The following is a 23,581-nucleotide window of genomic DNA, read 5'->3' on the forward strand; positions in this document are numbered from 1 at the left end:
CCATTCCAAAAGATGCGTTCCAGCAGTGTTTCCAGCAATGGCAGGAACGCTGGGAGAAGTGTATACATTACCAAGGAGACTACTTTGAAGGGGATTAGGGTTTTGTACCTCAAAGTCAATAAATTTATTTTTGCCGACCAAAGGTCCGATACTTTTTGAACAGACCTTGTATGTAAATTTAAAGATTCATATTCATAAATTACATAAAATATAAAATTTGTACATTTTGTTATAAAAAGACTTCATTTAAGAAGAATCTAGAAGTTTTATTTTTTTTAAATTAAAAAAAAATTTGTTGTTAACAATGTTATAAAAGAGTCATTAATACTCTGATAATGAGTCAACAGCTGAAAACTTCAGTGTAAAACAAGATTTTTTTAAAATTTATATTTTGATCATATTTTGTTTAGAAATAATGTTTTTGTATACTTTTATCCAAATACAAAAATTTACTCATTGACAAACCAAAGTTAAACATTAAAAATGAGGCTTTGGAATCAAATGAAACTTTATTAATGTGAATGTAATGATGTTGGTAATATAATAAGTGATTACAATACACTAGCACAGGAACAATTTCTTGTGGGACAATGATACAATTTAAAGTAGCCTGTAATACCTTATGGTTCCTTCTCTTACTTGAATACAATTGGTAATATACTCAGGCTTTGAGGCATACAGGCATCATAAGCAATCCTGCAACAGATTTGCTTTTGGATGTTGCAACTGTCACTTCAGATCCTTCATATTTGTAGATGACCAAAGCTGGCATCCTATCTGATCCCACAAATGCTCAATGGATGATAAATCTGGAGAATGGACAGACCAAGGAAAAGTAATACAATGGAGATATTCCTGGAACCCTAGCTGTGTTCAGCAAGTGTTACCTTTCTGGAAAATGGCTGTTTGCAACCTTCCATGAAATGCAACACATGAGGATGCAAGATTTACTGAAAGTATTGCTGTGTCATTAATGTTCCTTATACTACTACTGTAATATGAGACAACTTCCTAAACCAGACACCAATAATGGAGGCATTCATCAGTAAAGGCAAGATTGAAGTGCTCACCAATGGTCCTCCACACTCTTAACATGATGGTTGTCTGTTATCAAATGGAACTGGAATTTGTTGCTAAAGTCAATACAATGCCAAATTGTAAAACTAACTCTCATCCAAGTGTGCCAAGTTTTGTGACATCACTTGGCGCATTGTCTCTGCTGGATACATAAAGCAAATTAATGCAATTTTTATATTATTGATAATTAATGATATACCTTAAAAAATGCTTTCAAAATTAATCTATTTTTACTTCATTAAAACTTATTAATTTATTAATTAATTACANTTGAATGCTAAGTGAATTTAATTATTTTTAAAATCAAAAATGGCAGCTTACTGTTGTGGGAAATCGAAAATTGAAAAACACCAATCATTTTTCGGAGGTGGTTCTTTCAAATGTGCTGGTTTCATTCCTTTGCCGTGTGGGACTGAAACCAACACATTTGAAAGAATCTGTCTTGTCCTGTTTGGGCCTGGCCAAATCCATAATGCGCTTGCTAGAAAGGCCTTTTTAGTATCCACGTGGCAGAGAGTTTATATATACAGTACATATATATATACTGTATATGGTAAGTGATTTTTCTTAAATACCTGTTTTTTCTTGAATAAATAAAAGTATGCATTCTAATCATACTTTTTTTTTTTTACTTTTCCGGCTGTTATTACGGAGGGAAAAGTAAAAAAAAAAAGTATGATTAGAATGCATACTTTTATTTATTCTAAAATTAGTGTAGGAAAAGAGGGAATAACACAGTTTTAAATAATAGTAAAAATAATTTATTTTTTTTTATCAAACATATTAATTGTTTCAACAGATTTAGAGTGACATATTTTTGTAATCGTCAATACATTCCTTGTAGGAGTATTTTCTTCTCGATCCATTCCCATAATAGTTTGAATTTTTCTCGTAAAAATGTTGACTTTTCAACGCTTCCTTTGGAAATAACTAATTTCCAAACTTTTCAGGCCATATAAGGACAGATTCTGGAACCGGTAAGGAGGTTGCAGAATAATTTGTAACTTCATTTTCCTAAGTATTTTTGCACATTCTTTATTGCAACAAGTCATTCATTATCAGAATACAGGTAAAAGACGAGTCTTTCTAGTCTTACTCTATGAATACAAATCTTGAATACTCTTAAAGTTTTACAATGTTTTATCAAATTTATTTTTTCCTTTTGTGCGAAATCTTCCAACGCTAAAAATAGGTGTTTTGTAATGAACGAGTTAAATAAAATTTGTGTTTAAAAAGACTTTAGCACATACAGACTACGAGGCCGAGTAATATATTAATGGCGGGTCTCTATTGATGCTACTGATCTGGCGGGTCTCTATCCTTGCATTTTGCAGAATGTTGCAGGGAACGGCCCTGTTTGTTAATAAATCTTCGTATTGTTAAAGAAAATTGACAGAAAGTATGATGCAATATGAAAAAAAAACAATTTTTAAATGTAAATTGTATTTTTTTTTTAATCTATTTTTTAAAATAAAGAATCTGTTATGTTTATTACTTTTTTAAACTTTCTTTCCTGTGGACACTAAGAGGGCCTCTTTTAGCAAGTTTACTATGGGTTCGATCAGACCCACAATGGGGCGGCCGGTAGTGAGGGACGGGGCCCGACATATCCGGACGGACCACCCCGAAAAATTCCTGGGGATTTTTCAACCCGTTCGGATTCGATCCAGGATCCCCGAGGGCGGTAAATCACAATTAAATTATTACAAAAATTTAAATATAAATTTATAAAAATTATGTTTTAAATATTATATATACTTTATTTGTTTTCTTTTTAATTTTAAAATTCTCTGCGTTTTATTAAGCTAACTTTATTCCCCCCTTTTTTTATTTTGAAATTATAAAAAAGACTGGCAACACTATATACTTTTTCAGAAAGTTCGTCTGCTTTTCGTTTCCCGTTGTCTTCATCGAAGAACAGAAATGGTTTGTGAAATAATTTCAAAGGTTTAATATTTACTGAAATTTTAATGAATTTGCATAAAGTTATTGGCGTATTTTCAAAAATCCTAAAGTTGTTATATATTTACGTTGAATTTAAATTAAAACGACACAAACCCGGCGCCATCTTTTCGGTTTTTGAAAATTCGTTAATAAATTAACGATTATGTTTATATAAAGAATAGGTAAATTATTTATGTAAATTGAAGTTATTTTTAAAATCAAAAATGGCAGCTTACTGTTGTGGGAAATCGAAAATTGAAAAACACCAATCATTTTTCGGAGGTGGTTCTTTCAAATGTGCTGGTTTCATTCCTTTGCCGTGTGGGACTGAAACCAACACATTTGAAAGAATCTGTCTTGTCCTGTTTGGGCCTGGCCAAATCCATAATGCGCTTGCTAGAAAGGCCTTTTTAGTATCCACGTGGCAGAGAGTTTATATATACAGTACATATATATATACTGTATATGGTAAGTGATTTTTCTTAAATACCTGTTTTTTCTTGAATAAATAAAAGTATGCATTCTAATCATACTTTTTTTTTTTTACTTTTCCGGCTGTTATTACGGAGGGAACGTTTGGCGATCCAGCAAAAAATAAACCCCAGATTTTTGCATTTTTGCACTTACATGGATCACCTTGAAACGTCGAAAAATGCCAAAAAAAATGGGGCAGCATTTTTTCTGTTTGTTTAGTTATGGCAACGCAACACTTGGGTGATCTGCCTAGGGGATGCCTTCCTGGAGGTCTTTTTAAGGGAAACTGACCCCTATTTAGGCGTTACAGATGTGGAGAAAACACGGAAAACTCCACGTAGTTATCCCATCCGAGTCAGGCGCGAACCCACGACCGAACTCCCAGTGTTGGGGGTACGAAGACCGCTTGGCCACTGGCGGGTCAATTTTTTTTTTCTGTTTGTATGGATGTTAGTGTGTGAGAGGAGACACGATTTTGTTCACCCTCTTTGAAGCTTAATAACTCCCGTGCTTTTTGTCGAAAATTTCTGAAATTTTGCTGAAAGGTTTGTTCGTTAGGCGGATCGATGCTATTAAATTTTGGTGGTTAAAGGTCGCGGGGGTGGGGAGATAATTGGGATCGCGTATATCTCCATTAGGGTCGGACTTAATGATGATTTTACTCATTATTAGCATTTAAAATTTTCGTATTTATAAAACTCATCCCTACCCTCAAAATTAAGCTTTTTGCCATTTTATAATAATTAAAAATATAAAAAGTTTAAAAAAAATATTATAACAGATGGCGCCACCAAAATTTTAAATGTTGCCGGGAAAGTTGAGAATGTCTAATTGATGGCTAGCTGTATTTTGGTTTAAACCAGAATACAGAAAAATATTTGGTGCCAAGTGTTAAAGGCATGGGATGGCTTAAATACACTAAATATTTTTTCCTAGATATTCTGTACTGAAATGGAGTATGTCTTATATGCCATATAATATGGTAAATAGATTTGTTCTTAACTATATTAAGTAGAAAAGTGCATCAGAAGTAGTTGTCAGGTGTTGTGAATCAGGATATATGAAATATGTACAGTACAGTGACAAACATAAGTATTGGCATAGCTAAGTAATTGTAATATAATTGATTTCAAATCCAAAAATATTGATTAAGAGACCAAAGTTTTTGTTATATTAGTAGTTTATTTCTTTTTATTTGTATAAATACAAAATTTATCCAGGGCTATGTCAATGCCCTTTGTCATTACATGATGGCTAGGCACTGCAGATATTGCCATGCAGTTTATGAGATTGATTTGGATAAGTCTTAACATAATGATTTATAACTGTCCACAAAAAACCTTTATCAGTGTTGTGTTCGTTACAATATCCACTAATGTTTTCGACCTCCACTGAGGTCAAAAGTGAACACAACAGTGATAAAGGTTTTTGTGGACAGTTATTACTCAACACAATGTTAGTTAGAAGATATTTTGTGTCAATGATTTATCCATAATGGGAGAACCACATGCAGTGATGGAGCTCCATGTGAGTGAATGGCAGCAGACCTACTAAGCACACAAGCAACCAGCTGTCCTGCTGCAGAACCTACAACAGATACAAACCATATACAGTTTTTGAATCTAAAAATGTATGTGAGAGGGTAAGTTAGGAGAAATGTATGGTTGACATTTGCAGTCCCCAATGCATATGCAAGGTTGAATAGGCACTGGAGGCTCTGCACACAGATATACCCCTCACAATTCCTCTTACCTTGGCATTGTTGGTTATCCCTCATAGTTGGACTCAGTGTTGGCACTCAGGTTAGAAACCTCCACTGAGACACCATAGCATAGATCACCAAGTTCCCATTACAAAACTTATAAATTATACACAATGTTGTCTTTTCTTAAAGATGCAGTCTTTACTAGCAGTTGTAAATCTTTAAAATGTTGTTATGTATGATTTAAAAGAAATTATTGCAAGTTGCAATAGAAATTTTGCTTTTTCCAGAATTTTCGAATAAAATGCACAGATTAAATACAGTAATAATAATAACAGTATTTTGTTTCTATATTTCGGTTTTATATTTGTTGTTTTGAACAAACTCCAGTTAAATAATTTAAGCCAGAGTTACCTTAAAATTTATTAAAATAAGCATGATAATGTTATAATTGGTAGTCATTACTGAGACAATTAAAATATTTTGAATTCTCCTTTATATAAAATAAAATAATCTGTGTGTGTGTGTGTGTCCATCCTCCAAGACATTAACTTTCTTTTTCTAGATATTACTGAACTTAATTTAGATTTCATGTAAAAATATAAATACATTTTGGAAGTAGATTTACAATACTGTAAAAGTTAAGGTAAATAAATGGTTGTCTTTTTTATGTTGTTGTATGCCACAGGACTAGCACTTTCTCATAAAGAAGTCCAGTAAGCTAGATTTATGTCTAAAGTATAGTAGAGTATGGTATATATATTATTTTGCCATTTTTTATGCTAAAATTCATTGGCTTGGAAAATCTGTTAATTTGGCAGTTGTCTGATCCTCAAGTTTATTGGATTAGTGACAAGTACATTTATGTAATTAGTTATAAGTGTAAGAAAATATTTATTTTATCAATTTTTCTAATTGGGTTCATATGCAATTTTTTAACAAAAAAGTTTTGAGAGTCTTTTCTAGAAAATAATTATGTAATTCCTTAAAACTTTTAACAACCGAAAACCTGAAAATTTAATACTAGAGAGGTTNTTTCCAGCAATGGCAGGAACGCTGGGAGAAGTGTATACATTACCAAGGAGACTACTTTGAAGGGGATTAGGGTTTTGTACCTCAAAGTCAATAAATTTATTTTTGCCGACCAAAGGTCCGATACTTTTTGAACAGACCTTGTATGTAAATTTAAAGATTCATATTCATAAATTACATAAAATATAAAATTTGTACATTTTGTTATAAAAAGACTTCATTTAAGAAGAATCTAGAAGTTTTATTTTTTTTAAATTAAAAAAAAATTTGTTGTTAACAATGTTATAAAAGAGTCATTAATACTCTGATAATGAGTCAACAGCTGAAAACTTCAGTGTAAAACAAGATTTTTTTAAAATTTATATTTTGATCATATTTTGTTTAGAAATAATGTTTTTGTATACTTTTATCCAAATACAAAAATTTACTCATTGACAAACCAAAGTTAAACATTAAAAATGAGGCTTTGGAATCAAATGAAACTTTGTTAATGTGAATGTAATGATGTTGGTAATATAATAAGTGATTACAATACACTAGCACAGGAACAATTTCTTGTGGGACAATGATACAGTTTAAAGTAGCCTGTAATACCTTATGGTTCCTTCTCTTACTTGAATACAATTGGTAATATACTCAGGCTTTGAGGCATACAGGCATCATAAGCAATCCTGCAACAGATTTGCTTTTGGATGTTGCAACTGTCACTTCAGATCCTTCATATTTGTAGATGACCAAAGCTGGCATCCTATCTGATCCCACAAATGCTCAATGGATGATAAATCTGGAGAATGGACAGACCAAGGAAAAGTAATACAATGGAGATATTCCTGGAACCCTAGCTGTGTTCAGCAAGTGTTACCTTTCTGGAAAATGGCTGTTTGCAACCTTCCATGAAATGCAACACATGAGGATGCAAGATTTACTGAAAGTATTGCTGTGTCATTAATGTTCCTTATACTACTACTGTAATATGAGACAACTTCCTAAACCAGACACCAATAATAGAGGCATTCATCAGTAAAGGCAAGATTGAAGTGCTCACCAATGGTCCTCCACACTCTTAACATGATGGTTGTCTGTTATCAAATGGAACTGGAATTTGTTGCTAAAGTCAATACAATGCCAAATTGTAAAACTAACTCTCATCCAAGTGTGCCAAGTTTTGTGTCACTTGGCGCATTGTCTCTGCTGGATACATAAAGCAAATTAATGCAATTTTTATATTATTGATATATATGCTTGACTATGATTATATCTTTGATTTCTACATATTATCTACTATCTAACAGTATAAAATAGGCATGGGTTTAAAAATATGAGATTTTTATTTATATTTTCTGTAATTTGATCTGTAAATGCAAAAAAACTAAACTTATCAAATATCAACTCTCTATAAATAATTCAACATTTACTTAGTGACATCAGATTTGTTAAATTTCACAGGATCGTATTATTTTTCAACTTCAGGGTAGTTTTGTTCATTTTCTCCCACAAAAGTAAGACTCTGCCAGTTTTCCACTGTGAAGTACAACAAACTGCTAATTGTTTTATTACTTTGTTTTCAAAAACTACTTTCTCTGTCAGTACTGGGTTAAATACTAACAAATTTTTTCTTGCATTCAGGGGAATGTTTTCTTTTAAATTTAGCAACTAGTATTGGCAGTAATGAAGTCTATAATTTTATTTTTAATAATTTAAAAAATATTAAAAATATTAAATATTGATAAAAATTATCAAATAAATGTGTGGGTCACAATTACTAAATGGTATTGTTATGTAATAAACATAAATTTTAATTGTTGCAAAATTGAAAGTATTAAATTTCTTATCATACTCTGATCGTGAGACAGTGGGGTGATAACACTGAAGCAAGAAGATCGTGTTGTTGAAAATAGCTGAAAAGGCTTATTTGAAATGAATTGGGATTGGTCCTGTCATTGAAACCAGGAGAAAAAGTTAGAATATCCTACATTGTTATTTTATTGAATTGCGATTGCTATCTGCAACAATCGAGAGTATAGCACTCTCACGTTGCAAGAGAATTTACTGCAAGTGGTAGTAAGGTATTGTTTTTCATAAAATTTCTCTAAAAAAAAAGTCATAAACTTGAAAATCACTGTTGGAATCACTTCAGAACATATCAATTGAGGAATACTAAGGCCGCAGTTCAACTATTATTTATTTTTGAGAAATTCAATAAAAAAAGCCATGTATCTGTTGGAAACATATATGACAAAGTAAGAGTTAAAAGCTCATTTTTTCCTTACAGTACAATGCTGGTCTGTAGCACTTCTTCATCTTTGCCATGGCACCATTGCAAATGAAGACCACAATGCTGGTGTGCTAATGGCAGGATGTATAGCAATTGATGTTTGTGCAGATTTTCCTCTGTTAGTCACCTACCAATGGTATGGGAAAAGACAGGATTCTGTGTGGCAAGGCTTCCACCTGTCTTCGGATTGTAGATAAAATGCCTTTGCAGCTGTTCATGCTTGTGTCATGATGCATGCCTTGATGTATCCACTGCTCCTAACACTATTTCATTCATTTCAGATTGTGGACAATTCAAAATGACCATCCTGCTTCCCATAGCCCAATGATGCAGTCTTTATCAAACTCCCATCAGCTGTGCATAATTTCTTTGACTGCAATGTTCAGCATATTATTGATTGAAGACCTGAAAACAACAGGTACATTAAAAATTGTGAGCATAGTGAAGTGTTTTTACAGGATATGTAGTTGCAGTTTTAAGGTACCTGTGTGGCATTACCTGGTAAGAAATTGGACCACAACTATAATTGTTTAAATACTTGTCTGAGACATAGTTGTATGCTGAATTTTGAAGTAATTGGATACAATGGTGCCTTGTCCTTTGGGCAAAAAGAGAATTGCAGCTGTTTATGCATAAAAAAATATTTCCCCAAAAAATTCCCAATAGCAATATTAGAAGTCAACACTGTACATGGGGCCCTCTAATTCAAATTTGTCTAGTCCCAATGAAGCTACACAATGCACCACTGATTGGATAATTCTATAATTTTTGCTTTCCTGGCTGTTATATTATACAAGTACAACAGAGGAAAAGTATTCTAATTGTCAATTTTAACACATTGGGATTTTTGCATTTCTCAACATTTTAAGGTCTTCAGATTCTGAAAACAAAATACAAAAGAATGAAAATTTTGTGTGTGTGTGTTGACCTGTATTTTCCTATATATTGTGTGGGTGAAAAATTTTGAAATTTGTCAGGAACATTTCTATATATGGAGCATTGATGCTATTACATTTTGGAGATTATAAGTTGAGGGGAGATAGAAGTAGGGATCGTATCTCAAGTGGGTATAAACAATGCAAATGAAACCAATTTCCAGTACAAATTTATAAGAAAGCAACCATGTTTTGTCCTTGTTAATTTGTGCTGGAAATTGGTTTATTTACTTTGGAAATTTTTGTTTACTAATTAAGCATAATAATTTTTTTTTTATATGTAAATTATGTTAGAATAGTATTTAGTGTGAAATAAATATAATTTTACTCTGTGTGAAGTGTTAAATTTGTTTATCAAGAAGAAGACCCTTCAAAATATAAGAATAAGTAAATATTATAGTCATAATATAATATTAGTTAGTTATAATATAGTTTTAATTAATATAGTTAGTTGAATAGTATGATTTCATGTAGTATCAGTTTTTAAAACAAGGGTATTGTATGTATAGAAATATCTATAAAATCTGTCAGAAAAGAATAGACAGTGAAGACACAAATGTGTGATAAATATCATGTAGAATTTACTTAAGAAAATTGAAATATTTTGAAACTCCATATAAAGTGACAATATTAAATTAATATATTTGTAAAGATAACAAATGAACTTTCTAAATATGTTAATCCATTTGTTTAAAGCAGAAATGATAAGTAAAGTTGTAAGTCATCATTTAAAATACAAAGTGCCATTTTACAATAGATAAACTTCGTATTTTTGAACTGAATTCTCATATTTAAATGTAATATATTGACAATATGCTTATGATAAATGATTATTTTTATCTGTTCATAATGTTTAAACAATTATGAAATAGATCAAAACACAAAAAAGACTTGTTATTTATAGAATTATTTTTACAATTTTTGGGAATTTTTTTGTTTTAATGTATATATGTTAGACTACTAGATTTTACATAAAATAGTACAAAAATATTGGACCAAAAAAGTGTAAAGAAGTTTTTAGAAATCAGATATACTTAAAATTCTAAGCAATCAAATCTCAATTTGTTTGATTTGTGTGCGTATATATATTTATGATATGATTATTCACTTTAATAATTTTAACTCTTTTATTTTTAGAAATTTTTTAAAATTTGCATATTGTTTTAATAAATGAAATTTGAACTGAAATAAAAATATTGATACAAACAGGCAATATGATATTAATTTATCAAAACCTACTAAGAAAAAAGTAAATTTGTTTTGTTTTTATTGATTGCAATTCCTAACATGCTTGTGATGTTCACATATTATGGTTTCATGTAATATCAGTCCTTAAAACAAGATATTGTATTTATAGAAATGTTCTTGAAGACAATTTTACCACAAACTTGACTGATGATCACAGAAGAATTTGACAGTTAATAATTTATAACACTTGCTGTGTTTGGAAATGATTGTACATAAAATACAATTCACATCACAGGCAATAGAAAGTTAGCTAATTACGAAGCATGATTGTTGAAAAAGCACAACTGGAGATTGCGTCTGATACAATTTTAAATTCAATTCAAAAATCTCAGAAATGGCAAATAATGAGTTGCATAAAAATTACCGTTTTCATCACTTATCTTTTGTTAAAAAACTCTCAAAATTCAGAATCTCATGATGATTTAAATTCACATCATTTTCCTTTTATGTTTAGTACAAAATGCTTTGGCTATATAATGATTAAGTTATTATTGCAAGTTACACATATATTTCTAAAAGACGGTTTGACTCAATGTTTTAGCCTATAGTAATTGCAGGATTTAATAATTGTTTTAATCATATATATTTTTTATATGCATTGTAACTTTCCATAATTCTTTAATATCAAGCATTAAAGGAACAATCTGATGTTCTGAAAAGTGAATTGCATATTTAGGCACTAATGAAATATTTGGGAATGATGTCTAGCAGTGAGCAACACATAAATACAATGCAAATATACTTTGTATTTGCTCAAAGGAACTTTTGTAAACACTGTTTAATTAATAGAATGGTATTCCCAAGAAATGATAAATAAGTTCATTGACTTATTTTACAATATTAAATTGTTCACTCAGCTCAATGACGACACACATTAAATGCCACAGTATAAATTATATTTGCATAATATATATATGTGTGTGTATATATATTGTAAAAACTCTTGGATTCACAAACATCCCACATGTTTAATTTAAACAAATGGAAGGCATTTTCATATCACTATGATGAGATGCTTTGATCACAAGAGAAAATTCAGAAATTATAACTTAAAAAGATTACTAAATTTTATATGAATTTCAACTTTTTGAATTTTAAAACATTATGTACAAAAAACATAAATATTAATTGTTATTATTTCCTGCATTAATTAAAGAAAGCAGGATGTTAAATGGCACAGTTGTCTATTAAAACATTTATACATAAACATATTACATAGTCAATAAAGTCACAACCACAGGCTTTCAATACAAGAAACTTAAACATACATATTGCACAGTGACTTAACATATATAACAACTGTGTTTAGTGACAAAAATATACATGTATATCCAAACAAAAAGTTATTGGCTGTTTTGAGTTAAACAAAGCTCTACATTATTTGAACTGTAGAATTTCCAAATTTTTTTGCTCTTTTTAAAAAAACAGTTTTATATAATGACCATTACAGCATGATAGATTGTTATCAGCAGCTCTAAATAAAGAAGGAAAAGTAAATTGAAATTATTAAATTAGAAATCTTTTCCTATATAACTCAAAATAAAACTTTTTAACTTTACAATCATGTATTTTAATCAAATCTAAGGAAACATTTTCAACCAATTTTAATGGCCATCATCAGGCCATTAAAATTGAATACTATCCAAATGTTATTGGAATAGAATCCAGAACATTCAATCTTTCGAACACGAATTAAAAAACATAGACCTGAAATGCAATTGGCTGGAAGTCATAATTGGGAAACATTAAATTAGTAAAAAAAAAAACTAAGTAAACAAACCAAAGCTCAGGTCTACTTAAAATTTGACATCTCATCCACTGCTCCTTAATTATCCTATGAAATCTCATACCAAGCTCTGCATGCTTCAAAACAGTAGTCTGGTCCTTAAAATTGATGGATACTTGTTCCATTGGAGAAATGGTTGAAAATGTTCCCTTAGATTTAAAATACATAATTGCTGAGTTAAAATGCTTTATTTTAACTTTTCCTACATACATATATATACAGGATGTCTCAAAACTAAGTTAACCAATATATATTTTTAAGAATAATTAAAACTGATTTGGAACAGCTGCATGTTACTATTAATTAATTTCTTATCAATGAAGTTAATGAATTATAAATAATAACATGCATCTTGGTTAATTTACTTTTAAACTATCTTGTATATTTATATATATATATAATTCTTACCCTATATTTTATAGCTGTTTTGCACTTTCTTCGGAGTATCCATTTTTGCTGTCACTTGGTGGTTCAACTTCTAATAAAATAATAATGAAAAAATGAAACATTTTCATCATTTTTCAGATTTAACAGAAATTTTAATACAAATAAATTCTAATTATACTAAATTATTTATATTAATTATTATATGTATTTCAACATATATATTGCTAAGTTGAAGAAATCAATAGATTTATTTCAAAAATAATTTTTTTGGACCTATTTGATCTATCATCAGTTCTTTATGCAGAACAAAATATAAATGACATTCAACTACTGTACTCAAAACTAGGTATATGTTAATAAACACTGCACTTAAAACTAACATTCAGCAAGAAAAAGAAACTACAAGAAAGCAAATGTTTTCATCTGTGTTTAATGGGCATTATTAGGTTGATGATGCCTGTTAAACAGAGACAAAATGTTTACTTTCTTTTAGTTTGTTCTTGCTAGATATTGATTATATGTGCAGTGTTTTTATAATGACAGTTGAGTTTAGAATAATTTACATTTAAAATTTTTGTGTAAAACAAAATTTAAAATAGAACTTGAAATTTAGTATTATTTAAGTTTATAGAATAAAATTCCGAATTAACAGTTGTGATTATAATTTGATTATGGAATTTTATTTGTCGAAACCATGTTGTCGTCGTCTTGTTTCTTCTGGTTTAATGTCACAACTTGGTGAATTTATTGACACTTAAGCAATTATTTGCCAAGTGTTGATAAATTCACCAAGTCGTGACATTGATTATGGAAGTTGTACAATTCAAAAGACTAATGAATAATAATTGTAATTTAGATATGAAATGTTTTAAAAATTTTAAAAATATTACAAAATGTAAATATATAACAGCCACCCATATGTTTAACTTGATAAAGTTGGCTGGAACATTTCTGCAACAAGTGGAAAAATCTGAACTATAACAATCAGCACCAAGTTATGTGTATATTTTGGTATATTTAATGTCCATGGGAATTAATTAGAATATTTAGAGAAAATGAGAATAGACAATTGTTCTAATAATCTAAGCTGAGAGAGCAGTATTGTTTCTTTAATTAAAATAGGAATTTCCTCATAATCTGTATCACCAATTCTAAAGTCCAATGGGATAGCAAAGTGAATGTTGCCAGGATTTCTTTAGTAACTCAACTATAATATTCTTTAATCCTTTTAGATAAGGTCCTACAAATGGAACTTAAACTAGAAAAAGCTAATATAGAAAAAACTAGCTCTGTGTTTGACCAGTTTAATCATGCATATTTCTGGCTTATCCTTGTCATTGATTTAGTCTGTCCTTTCTTAAGATTTGCATCACTAATGATCTCTTAATGCCTATATGTATGGGTGAATTTTGTACATAAAGTCTTAAGAAATCTGCCTGTGACAGTATAATAGTCTGAATAAGATTACTGTTTGTTTCTTATTCTATTAGCTTTAGAAGAAGGGTTAAAGTGTGCCTTAATGAGACCTGTGACATTTCTAGGAAAGTCTTGTTGAATAGAGGTAATGATAATTCTTTCTAACTCTTTATTCATTTGTGCTGCGAGTGTGGAATGTGTTATGCCTAACTGCCTATTTGTATGACAATAATATCATATGACTTCCAGTGTTTAAAGGAACCAATTAATGTTTGCTTTGAAGTACTTTAGTGCAATACCATTGATCAGATTTAAAAATAGAATTGTCTAAATAATTCATCATTGAACTAAGCTGTTCTAAACCTAGTCTAATATCTATTAAGTTATTAAAGTCATTAATACTTGCCAGGTATTTATAGCATTCCAGTTTGAGGCTGCAATGTTTGCATGAATATATAGGTGCTACTGCTAAGAGCCTCCATGCAAAGATTAAGGACAAGTACAAGTCTTGAAAAACATCTCTCCAACACAATGCTTGTCAAAATTAGATAAACATGTGCAAGTAGAGTTTGACAAGTCATGTCTCTTTTACTATGAGGTGGACCTATTTAAACAAAAATACCTAGAAAGAGTTAAAATCTACAAAGCTTTCAGGAGAAAGATAGCAAGTAACTTTAAAGAAACAGACTCAATTTCGCCAGCTTGGATGCACTATTTGAGCTTGCCTAATTCCCTTCAGTGGTATTTTTGTATCAGACATGTATGGTACAAGTCTTCATGTGCTTGAACTTTGATTTAAAATATTCTGTTCCAAAGTTTTAATTTTCTTGTTCCATTCTACGTTCTTTCAGTTAAACTTGATAATGTCCATTGTATATAAAAGTAAATTTTGTTTTGTTTTTTGCTGGTTATTGATGTTTGTAATGTCATTTGTTTATGTTGAATTATTGTTGATATCTTCCAAGAATAGGTAAATATATATTTTATTATCCAAAATATATAGCATATCATCTACATACTGTATCTGCATACTAATTTGATGTGGTTCATATATTTATTTATTACCAAATTCTCAACCCATTTAATTAATAATACTCTCAGGTATATCATTAGAAATTAGAAAGCCCAAGGGGACTCCAGAACATTGTCCCATCTAAAATAAGATTAAACAAAATGAGATCTAAAAATTTTTATAACTTAATTACAGTCTACATTCATTAGTGTTTTAAATTTTACAACTAACATATTCAAATTGTTCTAATCACAACTGTTAATTTTAATGCATTTATATAATGTGTATAATGTAATTATCAATATATAATGTAAAAATAAATAATGCATTTAAATTTAATTTAATAATCTCAATTATTAACTAAATAAATTTAAATAAATTCAGTTATTGGTAATTATTCAGTTTTTAGTTAAATAAAAGATTTTTTATATTATTGATAATTAATGATATACCTTAAAAAATGCTTTCAAAATTAATCTATTTTTACTTCATTAAAACTTATTAATTTATTAATTAATTACAAATGTAACTAAAATTATTACATAGAAGAAAATTGCATTGTGATTTTAGCAAAACTGTGATAAAATCAAAAAATAAAAGAATACATTGTTGAAAGGTGCTTCATTGCAGCTAAGAAAAGTAAATTAAGCTTTTGTCTTCCTTTCTTTCTATAACACTAATTCTTTTAATATTTTCAAACTTTATATTGGATCATTATTAAGCTATAAGCAACATAAGCATTTATAAAATTAACAAACATTAACAATAAAACAAAAATATGTAGAAAAAGAAATATAGGAATTTAAATACTTGAATCTCTTATCAAATAACTTAAAATCAGAAGAATTAATTACATTGTATTAATTTGAATACAAAATTTACAAGGCCCAAAAGTCAGTTCATAGAGATATATTTTTAAGTAAGATTAAAATCAGTTTGGGATAGTTTCATGTTATGATTCAATTACTCTCAATGAAGCAGCTGAATCCCAAATAATGAAATGTAGCTGTTTCAAACTGGTTTTAACTGTTCTTGAAATAACTTTAAAACATATCTCAGTTAATTAGCTTTTAGGCTATCCTGTATATATATGTCATTCCTCTCTACTTATTAACTTTTAAAACATGCTTCTACATAACTGATAATCATAAGATTGATGTTGTGCGAGTAATTAATATTCTGTACCTATTATTTCCCTATTTTTATACACTGCTGTCCATCGAAATTTCAGCACTGTGAAGGAGACAGGATTAGGTTTAAATTTGCTAGATTAGGTTTTATTGGAAGATGCAAATGAATACACTCTCAGCACATTTGGTGCTTGCATAACACTGACTAAAGCATGACTCCACAGGTATAAAAGTTGGTTTACTAAAAAAAATTTCAAATATTCTGTCAGTGAAATCAACTGTTGCAGTGCTGCTAGTATTCTGCTATGCCACATCACCAAAAGAGGGAATGTTATGAGAATTTGACAGAGTTTGAAAGAGGAAAAATTCTTGAGCTGAGAGGAGGATGTCTGTTGTATCATGAATTTGCTTCATGTGTTTGGTGAAACACTTAGTACAGTTATGCATACATGGCAACAATGGACAGTGGAAGGTTTCACACAGTGTTGTGAAGGATCTTGAGCTGTAATGTTTACATTTGAAAGGGAAAGCAGGCTCTTATGCTATACGACTGACAATGATAAATTATACAGCAACATCCATAACATTGGGCAAACAATGGAAGATGGCAACGTATCAGAACATCTCTGCTAGCACTGTTCACTGCCAGTTGCTGCAGCAAAGACTCATAGTTGGCCATCTGTTGATATGACTCCTTAATCCTACAGCATAGATACTCTTGAGAGACTTAAATGGTGCCAATAACAAAGACACTAAAATGTTGAATGGGAGCAAAATGTTTTTTAATGTCTTGATTTCAGTCTGATGCACATGACAGCTTGATCCTTGTTCACAAATACTGTGAGAATAGCCCCTGGAAAGGGAATTCTACAGTGTCATACCAGTCCTACCCACAGTGTGATGGCTTGGGGTGTTATAGCATTGCATTCGTGCTCTTGGCTTCTATGCATTTCAAGTACCATGAACAATCAGCAGTATATCATGGAAATCTTGGAAGCTTAAATCTTCCTCTTCTTACAAAGATGGTCTGTAAGAAGAGGAAGAGGCTGACAGCCTCTTTCAACAGGATAATGCTTGTCCTGATATTGCTCATTCTATCCAACACTTCTATTCTTACCATGTTTAACATCCCTGGCTTTCTTTTTTGCCTAATTTGTAGCCAATAGAATACATGTGGGCTATCATTGTCCTGTCTGCCATCACTTGCAGCCACCAGTGATGAATTGTGGATGGTAAAGTTGTGTGAACTGACATTCCTCAGATGCACATCCAGAATTTCTACTACTCAATAGCACAACACATGCAGTATAGGTAGTTATAGTTGCCTGTGGTGGTATACAACATACTGACATTAGCATGTTACATTATACTTACAAAGCTGTAACTCTGATAATTTGTATCATCTCCTACAAGTTAATCTCAGAAATAAATTTCATGGCCATAACCCTAGTTTTTACTGGTGTTGCAATTTCAATGAACAGTAGTGTATATTCTCTGTTCTATAAATGAATGAAGATTTTGTATTTTATGTGATAATAAATTAATTTTAGTGTATAAAACTGATTTATTTAATAACTAAATAATAAGAATTGAACTAATTAAAAAAAATGTTTATTAATGAATAAATTAATTTATAATTAATATTTCAGAAATGCTATTTTATACAAGCTAAAGACTTTTATATGAAGATAGAAAGATATCAAAAAAGGTAACAAGTTAGATGACTATTTTTATTATTTAATTTTTTGTGAAAATTTATCAAATTTAATTGGTATGAAATTACAAGTAATATAAAAAGACTAATTTTGAAACCATTTCATAATACTCTAACAATCAACTACAGAAATTTGTTTATTTATTTATTTATTAAATTTTGAAAGAACTTGAAAAAAATCATTTTAGAGTATTCAAGAATATTTATTACTAGAATACTGTTTTTCCATTTCTTATTGTTACAATATCATACTGCAGTACATACAAAATTTTATCGATAATACATGTTGTTATGTAATTGTAAATTAAGATTTTTACTTACATTTTCTGAATTCTAGTAATTTAAGCTATTTAAATTGGAACTGATTAATAAGTTTGTTTAAAGCTATCATAAAACATAAATATCCATATAAATGTTAACAGAGATGCTATTATTAAATTTTTTTCATTGCCTGTAATAAATTAACATTTTATAGACCAATATCAGTTGTATTAAACATGGAAATTAAAAGACTAGTACAAGTAATGCTATTATTAAATTACATTGTAACTGATGGTTGTCTGTTTTACATTTATTACATAAAAAATATTGTAGTGTATGGTTTTCTGTCTGTAATCTATGGTTTATGCATTGAAATACCTTCCAACTTTGATGGTACAGATTATAGGCCATAGCATATAATCTACAGTAATTTGTCCATAAATTAAAAAAAAGATATAAAATCATTTTAGGTTTTGTTACATAAGTTGTCTTTACATGATAAAATGTGATTGGGTGCTTGTTGTCTATGTATCAGATGGACATAGATTACACAGGTGCTGACAAACTATTCGCTTCCAATTATGAATACATTATAATACAGGTATACCTCGCCTTACGTTGGTAATTGGTTCCAGGAAAACGACGTAAGACGAATTTACTTGTCTCCGAATCTACTTGTCACTAGGCTAAACCATAAATTACCATTTCCGGTTCTGTATTTTATTTATTAATGCATTTTAATAATATATAATTAATAAGGATATATTTTAAGCTTACAAACAAATAAATTTTAGTTTTTAATATAGTACAGAAAAAAGTAATCTAAATTTACAAATGCATGTACTGTAAATACAATACATACTTGTAAATGTATATATTTTAATATGATTTTATGTGCTTTAAACGCTTTTCTAGTGATATTACGGCTTCAATATTTGTGGCGGACAGACGTAAAGTCGAATAAAATGACTTAAACTTGATTTTTATTTTTCCATATACTTTTTTGACAAACGACGTATAATCGGGAACGACGTAACTCGAAACGACGTCGAGGTATACCTGTAGTTTTATTTATATGTCCATCCACTCACCAATAAATATCTCCAATTAAAAAGTTTTAAATTTATCTTAAGATAATTTAGCTTAGCTAATTAATAACGATTACCAGTAATAATGTCTGACTGTGTCATCTCAACCAAGAGTTACAAGACTTGTTTTCTTCATTGTTGTTATGCAGAAAGTTTGTTAGATCAAGGAAGTTCATATAGAGCAGTGTTTCCCAACCTTTTTTGTGCTATGCCCCACCTAAGCCTTTCTAAAATTCTTATGATCCCCTAACATATACAGTGGCTATATGGTTAACTTAAACTCTGGATGAGTCCATTTTCGAATTGACCCCCTTAACAATCCGATTGCCCCTCTGTGGGGCATGGGCCTACGTTGGCAAACACTGATGTAGAGCTACTATTCAGTTATGATATTTTATTAATAAATGATTCAGGGAAACACCAGGAAGAAAAAGCTGAATATGCTTTTAGAAGTAGGTGACATTAAAGAATACTAATGTTTTTGGTTCAGTTAATGGGCCATCTTTAGGTTTGGCTAGTTGAAAATGGAATGCTAGTGTTGATAAGGAAGGAAGATAATAGGACAGAGTAAACAAGCAGGAAGTGTACTATGACAGCAGCAGTTGTTTTGAATGCTACTGTTTTACCAACATGTACTGTACACTCCTTAAAAGTAAAATCACAATGCCTCAAAGGACTGGATATAGCCACATTCACGTTACAGAACTGGTAGAGGTGAGAGACATATACAAATAATTAAAAGAACAAAGATATGCAACAGACACCTGTTTATTCAGTAAAAATTTTTGCATGCTTAGCAAGCATATGATTGGGCAGATATCATTGCATATGTTGACATATTTAAGTTAAAACATTCTAAGCTAAGCTTAATACATCTTAATTGGAGATATTTATTGGTGAGTTGATGGACTTGTAAATAGAATATAGTGTTATTTACAAGTGGAAACAACTGGATCTTTGTATTCTGCATCCAATTGATATAGAAACATCAAGAAAATTATTTTAGAATAATTTTTTGACGTGGAAAACTTGTTATGGATTATAAATAGTGAACTTATGATCCACATCACCAAAATTGAAAGTCTTAAACATATAATCCACAGATTACAGACAGGAAATGACAGTGCTGATATTTTGATATTGTTAATGCCATTTAATTCACATCATCTTAAATTTTTAAGATGATGTGAATTTGAATATTCTAACTAAATATTGTATTTATTTTAAAATAGTTAATGTGTCAATAATCTGAGATAAAACTGCTAAAATTTAAAATCAGAATGCAGACCTGAGTTAATATTATATGAAATATAATATTCTAAATTATTTTTAGAATAAAATGAGAAAGCTATAAAACTGCAATAAATTTAGTCTAAAATATATGCTTAGACATCCTAACTTTAGAACAAATTCCTTAGTTTAATAATTATTCATACAGCTTGAAAATAACCCTGTTTATAAGGTTTAATTTATTGAAATTCAAAAAATATACATTCCGTAACCAATATCCGGTGTGAAAAATCCAAACATAGGTTGGCAAACTCTTTCGACGCCCCTGCGGGGCTCTTCTTCAGGCCAAATTCACTGTAACTGGATTCTTATAATCGAATGTTTTTAAATAAGAATGTGCTTCACTTCTAGATGTTCAAATATGGAAGGCAATCACCTGCCATTTCAAAAAATAATTTTTTACCAGTGGGAATACGATGTGCACATCCTATAAAAATCACATGTATCATATAACAAATTATGATTTGTCGTCCAATAAATATTGCCAAGCTGTTGAGAGATTCATTTCTTTTTTAAAATTGATGCAGGTTAATTTGCGATCTACTTTGAATATCTCCATCGCTTCCAAAGTTCTTAGGTGTTCTTAGGTGTGGATAACTCATGCCTTGTTAAAAATTGGGATTATGTCCGGGCTTGTTGCATATGTAGATAATGCCGTCGTACATTTGTTGTGGGTGATATCTGTTTATGATCTTTTACTCTAGTGGCTAATGGACGTTTGCTTGATCCTATGTAAATCAATTGCCTCTGCCATCTGTCATCTATTAATAGAATGGTATATATTGCTGGAAGTCTATTTGGGTTATGGGCGGCTTTTCCGTTTCTCAATAAATTGTATATGGAAGGGTTTCTTCTGTATGTAATTCTAATTTAAAATAAAGAACAAATAAACAACGAAGACATATGAAAGAAAAACAATGCAAATTAAAAGAAATACAATCGGAATTATACTACACTGGGTTAAAGTAAACAATAAACAAATGTACCGGTAACCTGTTGCCGGTATGCTTCTCAGAAAAACAGAGCGTTACGAATGTTAACCACAAAGACGAAATCACCCTGTCAACTGCATGGCAGGCGCTCATAGACAAGAACTTATGATAATTTACAATCGGCAGAGGGGCGCATGCCTGAATTACGTCATCGATCCACACGATAGAATTCTAAATGGTATTCCAATTTGACTTGAATTTGAATTGCATTAGCTTAACAGTCATCAGTTACCTGAAGAAGAACTTTCAAGTTCAAAAACATTTGTAACACTCTGTTTTTCCAAGAAGCACACCAGAACAGGTTCCCGGTACATTTGTTTATTGTTTAAAAGAAATACAATTAAATTCAAATAAATTTAAGAAAATTGAAATTTAAAATTCTTCTTTTGTTGTTTTAAAAATTTGTCTTTTAATTTTTTAGGACATTTTAAAATAAAGAACAAATAAACAATGATTTTTAACGAGGCATGAGTTATCCACACCACCCATCATCAGGAACACATAAGAACTTTGGAAGCAATGGAGATATTCAATGCAGATTGCAAATTAACCTGCATCAATTTTAAAAAAGAAATGAATCTTTCAACAGCTTGGCAATATTTATTGGACGATAAATCGTAATTTGTTATATGATACACATGATTTTTATAGGATATGCACATTGTATTCCCACTGGAAAAAAAATTAATTTTTGAAATGGCAGGTGATTGCCTTCCATATTGGAACATCTAGAAGTGAAGCACGTTCTTATTTAATTAAAAACATTTGATTATAAGAATCCAGTTACACCGAATTTGGCCTGAAGAAGAGCCCAGCAGGGGCATCGAAAGCGTTTGCCAACCTGTTTGGATTTTTCATGCCGGATATTGATTACAGTGTGTACATTTTTTGTCTTATATGACCTGGTGTGGGGAAACTTTAGTTATTGAAATTCAAACTTTGCATATGTTGTTGTGATTTAATAATGCTTACACTTGTATTACATTAAGATCATTGTTTTTTAAAATAAAATTTTATTTTATTTTTTTAGAAATTTGTATAATTAAAGAAATCATATTTCCAAAAGAATTCCAGAATTGATCAATATTTTAAAAAATTTTCATATCTGTTCACTTTATTAAAGACTTAATTGTTTACATTTATCATTAAGATATGAAAAATAGAGATCATAGCAAGCAGATTCTTTATAAAATAATTATTATAGAACAACAGCTAATTTAAATAAACAAAATATTGATAGCAAACAAATGGTAGCTGTGACTGCAAGATTTAAATAAAGAGAAAAAAAAATGAAGCTAAGTGAACATAAATAAATAAAAATATTGGAGCATCAATTAGATTGCAACCGTCTTTTTTAAAATATGAATTCTAAGGACCTTTAAATGATGAAGTGCCATGCTTAAGATAATCTATTATTTCATCTTCTTCCGAATCAATAGCATCATCTGAGTCATAAATTTGCACCAATTCTTTATTGTCTATTTCTTCTGTAGAAAAAAAACGGGAAGAAAGGAAACAATATATACTTAAACTGAAATTTTAAAATGAACATATTTTACTCTTACTAATCACAACCATTTGCTTGCAACAAATAGCTATAAAAATTATGATATATATGTATATAAGCTACATTTTAACAAAGCACAAAATCAAGATTAATATATTAATAATAATTTAATTACTGAATTAGAATCTATATAAAATAAATCATAAACTAGAAGTGTTAGTAAATATTAATACAGTGTGTATATATATAATATATATATATTAACTTTTATAAAAACTTTGTAATAATTCATTAAATTTATTTTTTATAAA

The 23,581-nt window shown here is 29.8% G+C and overlaps 2 protein-coding genes across 14 annotated transcripts in view; one reads left to right on the forward strand and one right to left on the reverse strand.

Moving 5' to 3' along the window:
- Window positions 1-4,310: 4,310 nt before the first annotated feature.
- Window positions 4,311-23,581, forward strand: part of LOC111640007 — a 106,225-nt gene continuing 86,954 nt past the window's right edge. For 2 of the 7 annotated variants that reach the window (XR_002759196.1, XR_002759195.1), the window contains exons 1-2: window positions 7,394-8,922; window positions 18,068-18,126. Coding sequence is in view for 4 of the 7 variants with exons in the window: in XM_023386010.1 (XP_023241778.1) it covers window positions 8,441-8,469; window positions 8,786-9,005; window positions 18,068-18,126; window positions 22,185-22,194 (318 nt within the window). In the remaining 3 variants the exon portion in view is untranslated. Of the gene's footprint in view, window positions 4,478-7,393; window positions 9,006-18,067; window positions 18,127-22,184; window positions 23,163-23,581 lie in introns of those variants that run through there. The other 5 variants (XM_023386008.1, XM_023386009.1, XM_023386010.1 and 2 more) reach the window with 5 other exon arrangements.
- Window positions 10,391-23,581, reverse strand: part of LOC111640004 (centrosomal protein of 290 kDa-like) — a 78,827-nt gene continuing 65,636 nt past the window's right edge. For 6 of the 7 annotated variants that reach the window (XM_023386001.1, XM_023386002.1, XM_023385999.1 and 3 more), the window contains 3 exons: window positions 23,140-23,250; window positions 12,882-12,951; window positions 10,391-12,161 (listed from right to left, as the gene is read on the reverse strand). In XM_023386001.1, the coding sequence (XP_023241769.1) occupies window positions 12,890-12,951; window positions 23,140-23,250 (173 nt within the window). In that variant the 3' untranslated portion in view covers window positions 10,391-12,161; window positions 12,882-12,889. The remainder of the gene's footprint in view (window positions 12,162-12,881; window positions 12,952-23,139; window positions 23,251-23,581) is intronic. The other variant, XM_023386004.1, reaches the window with a different exon arrangement.

The sequence above is a fragment of the Centruroides sculpturatus genome, unplaced genomic scaffold (assembly GCF_000671375.1).
Source record: "Centruroides sculpturatus isolate CEXI.00-Female unplaced genomic scaffold, Cexi_2.0 scaffold1404, whole genome shotgun sequence".
NCBI classification, from domain to species: Eukaryota; Metazoa; Arthropoda; class Arachnida; order Scorpiones; family Buthidae; genus Centruroides; species Centruroides sculpturatus.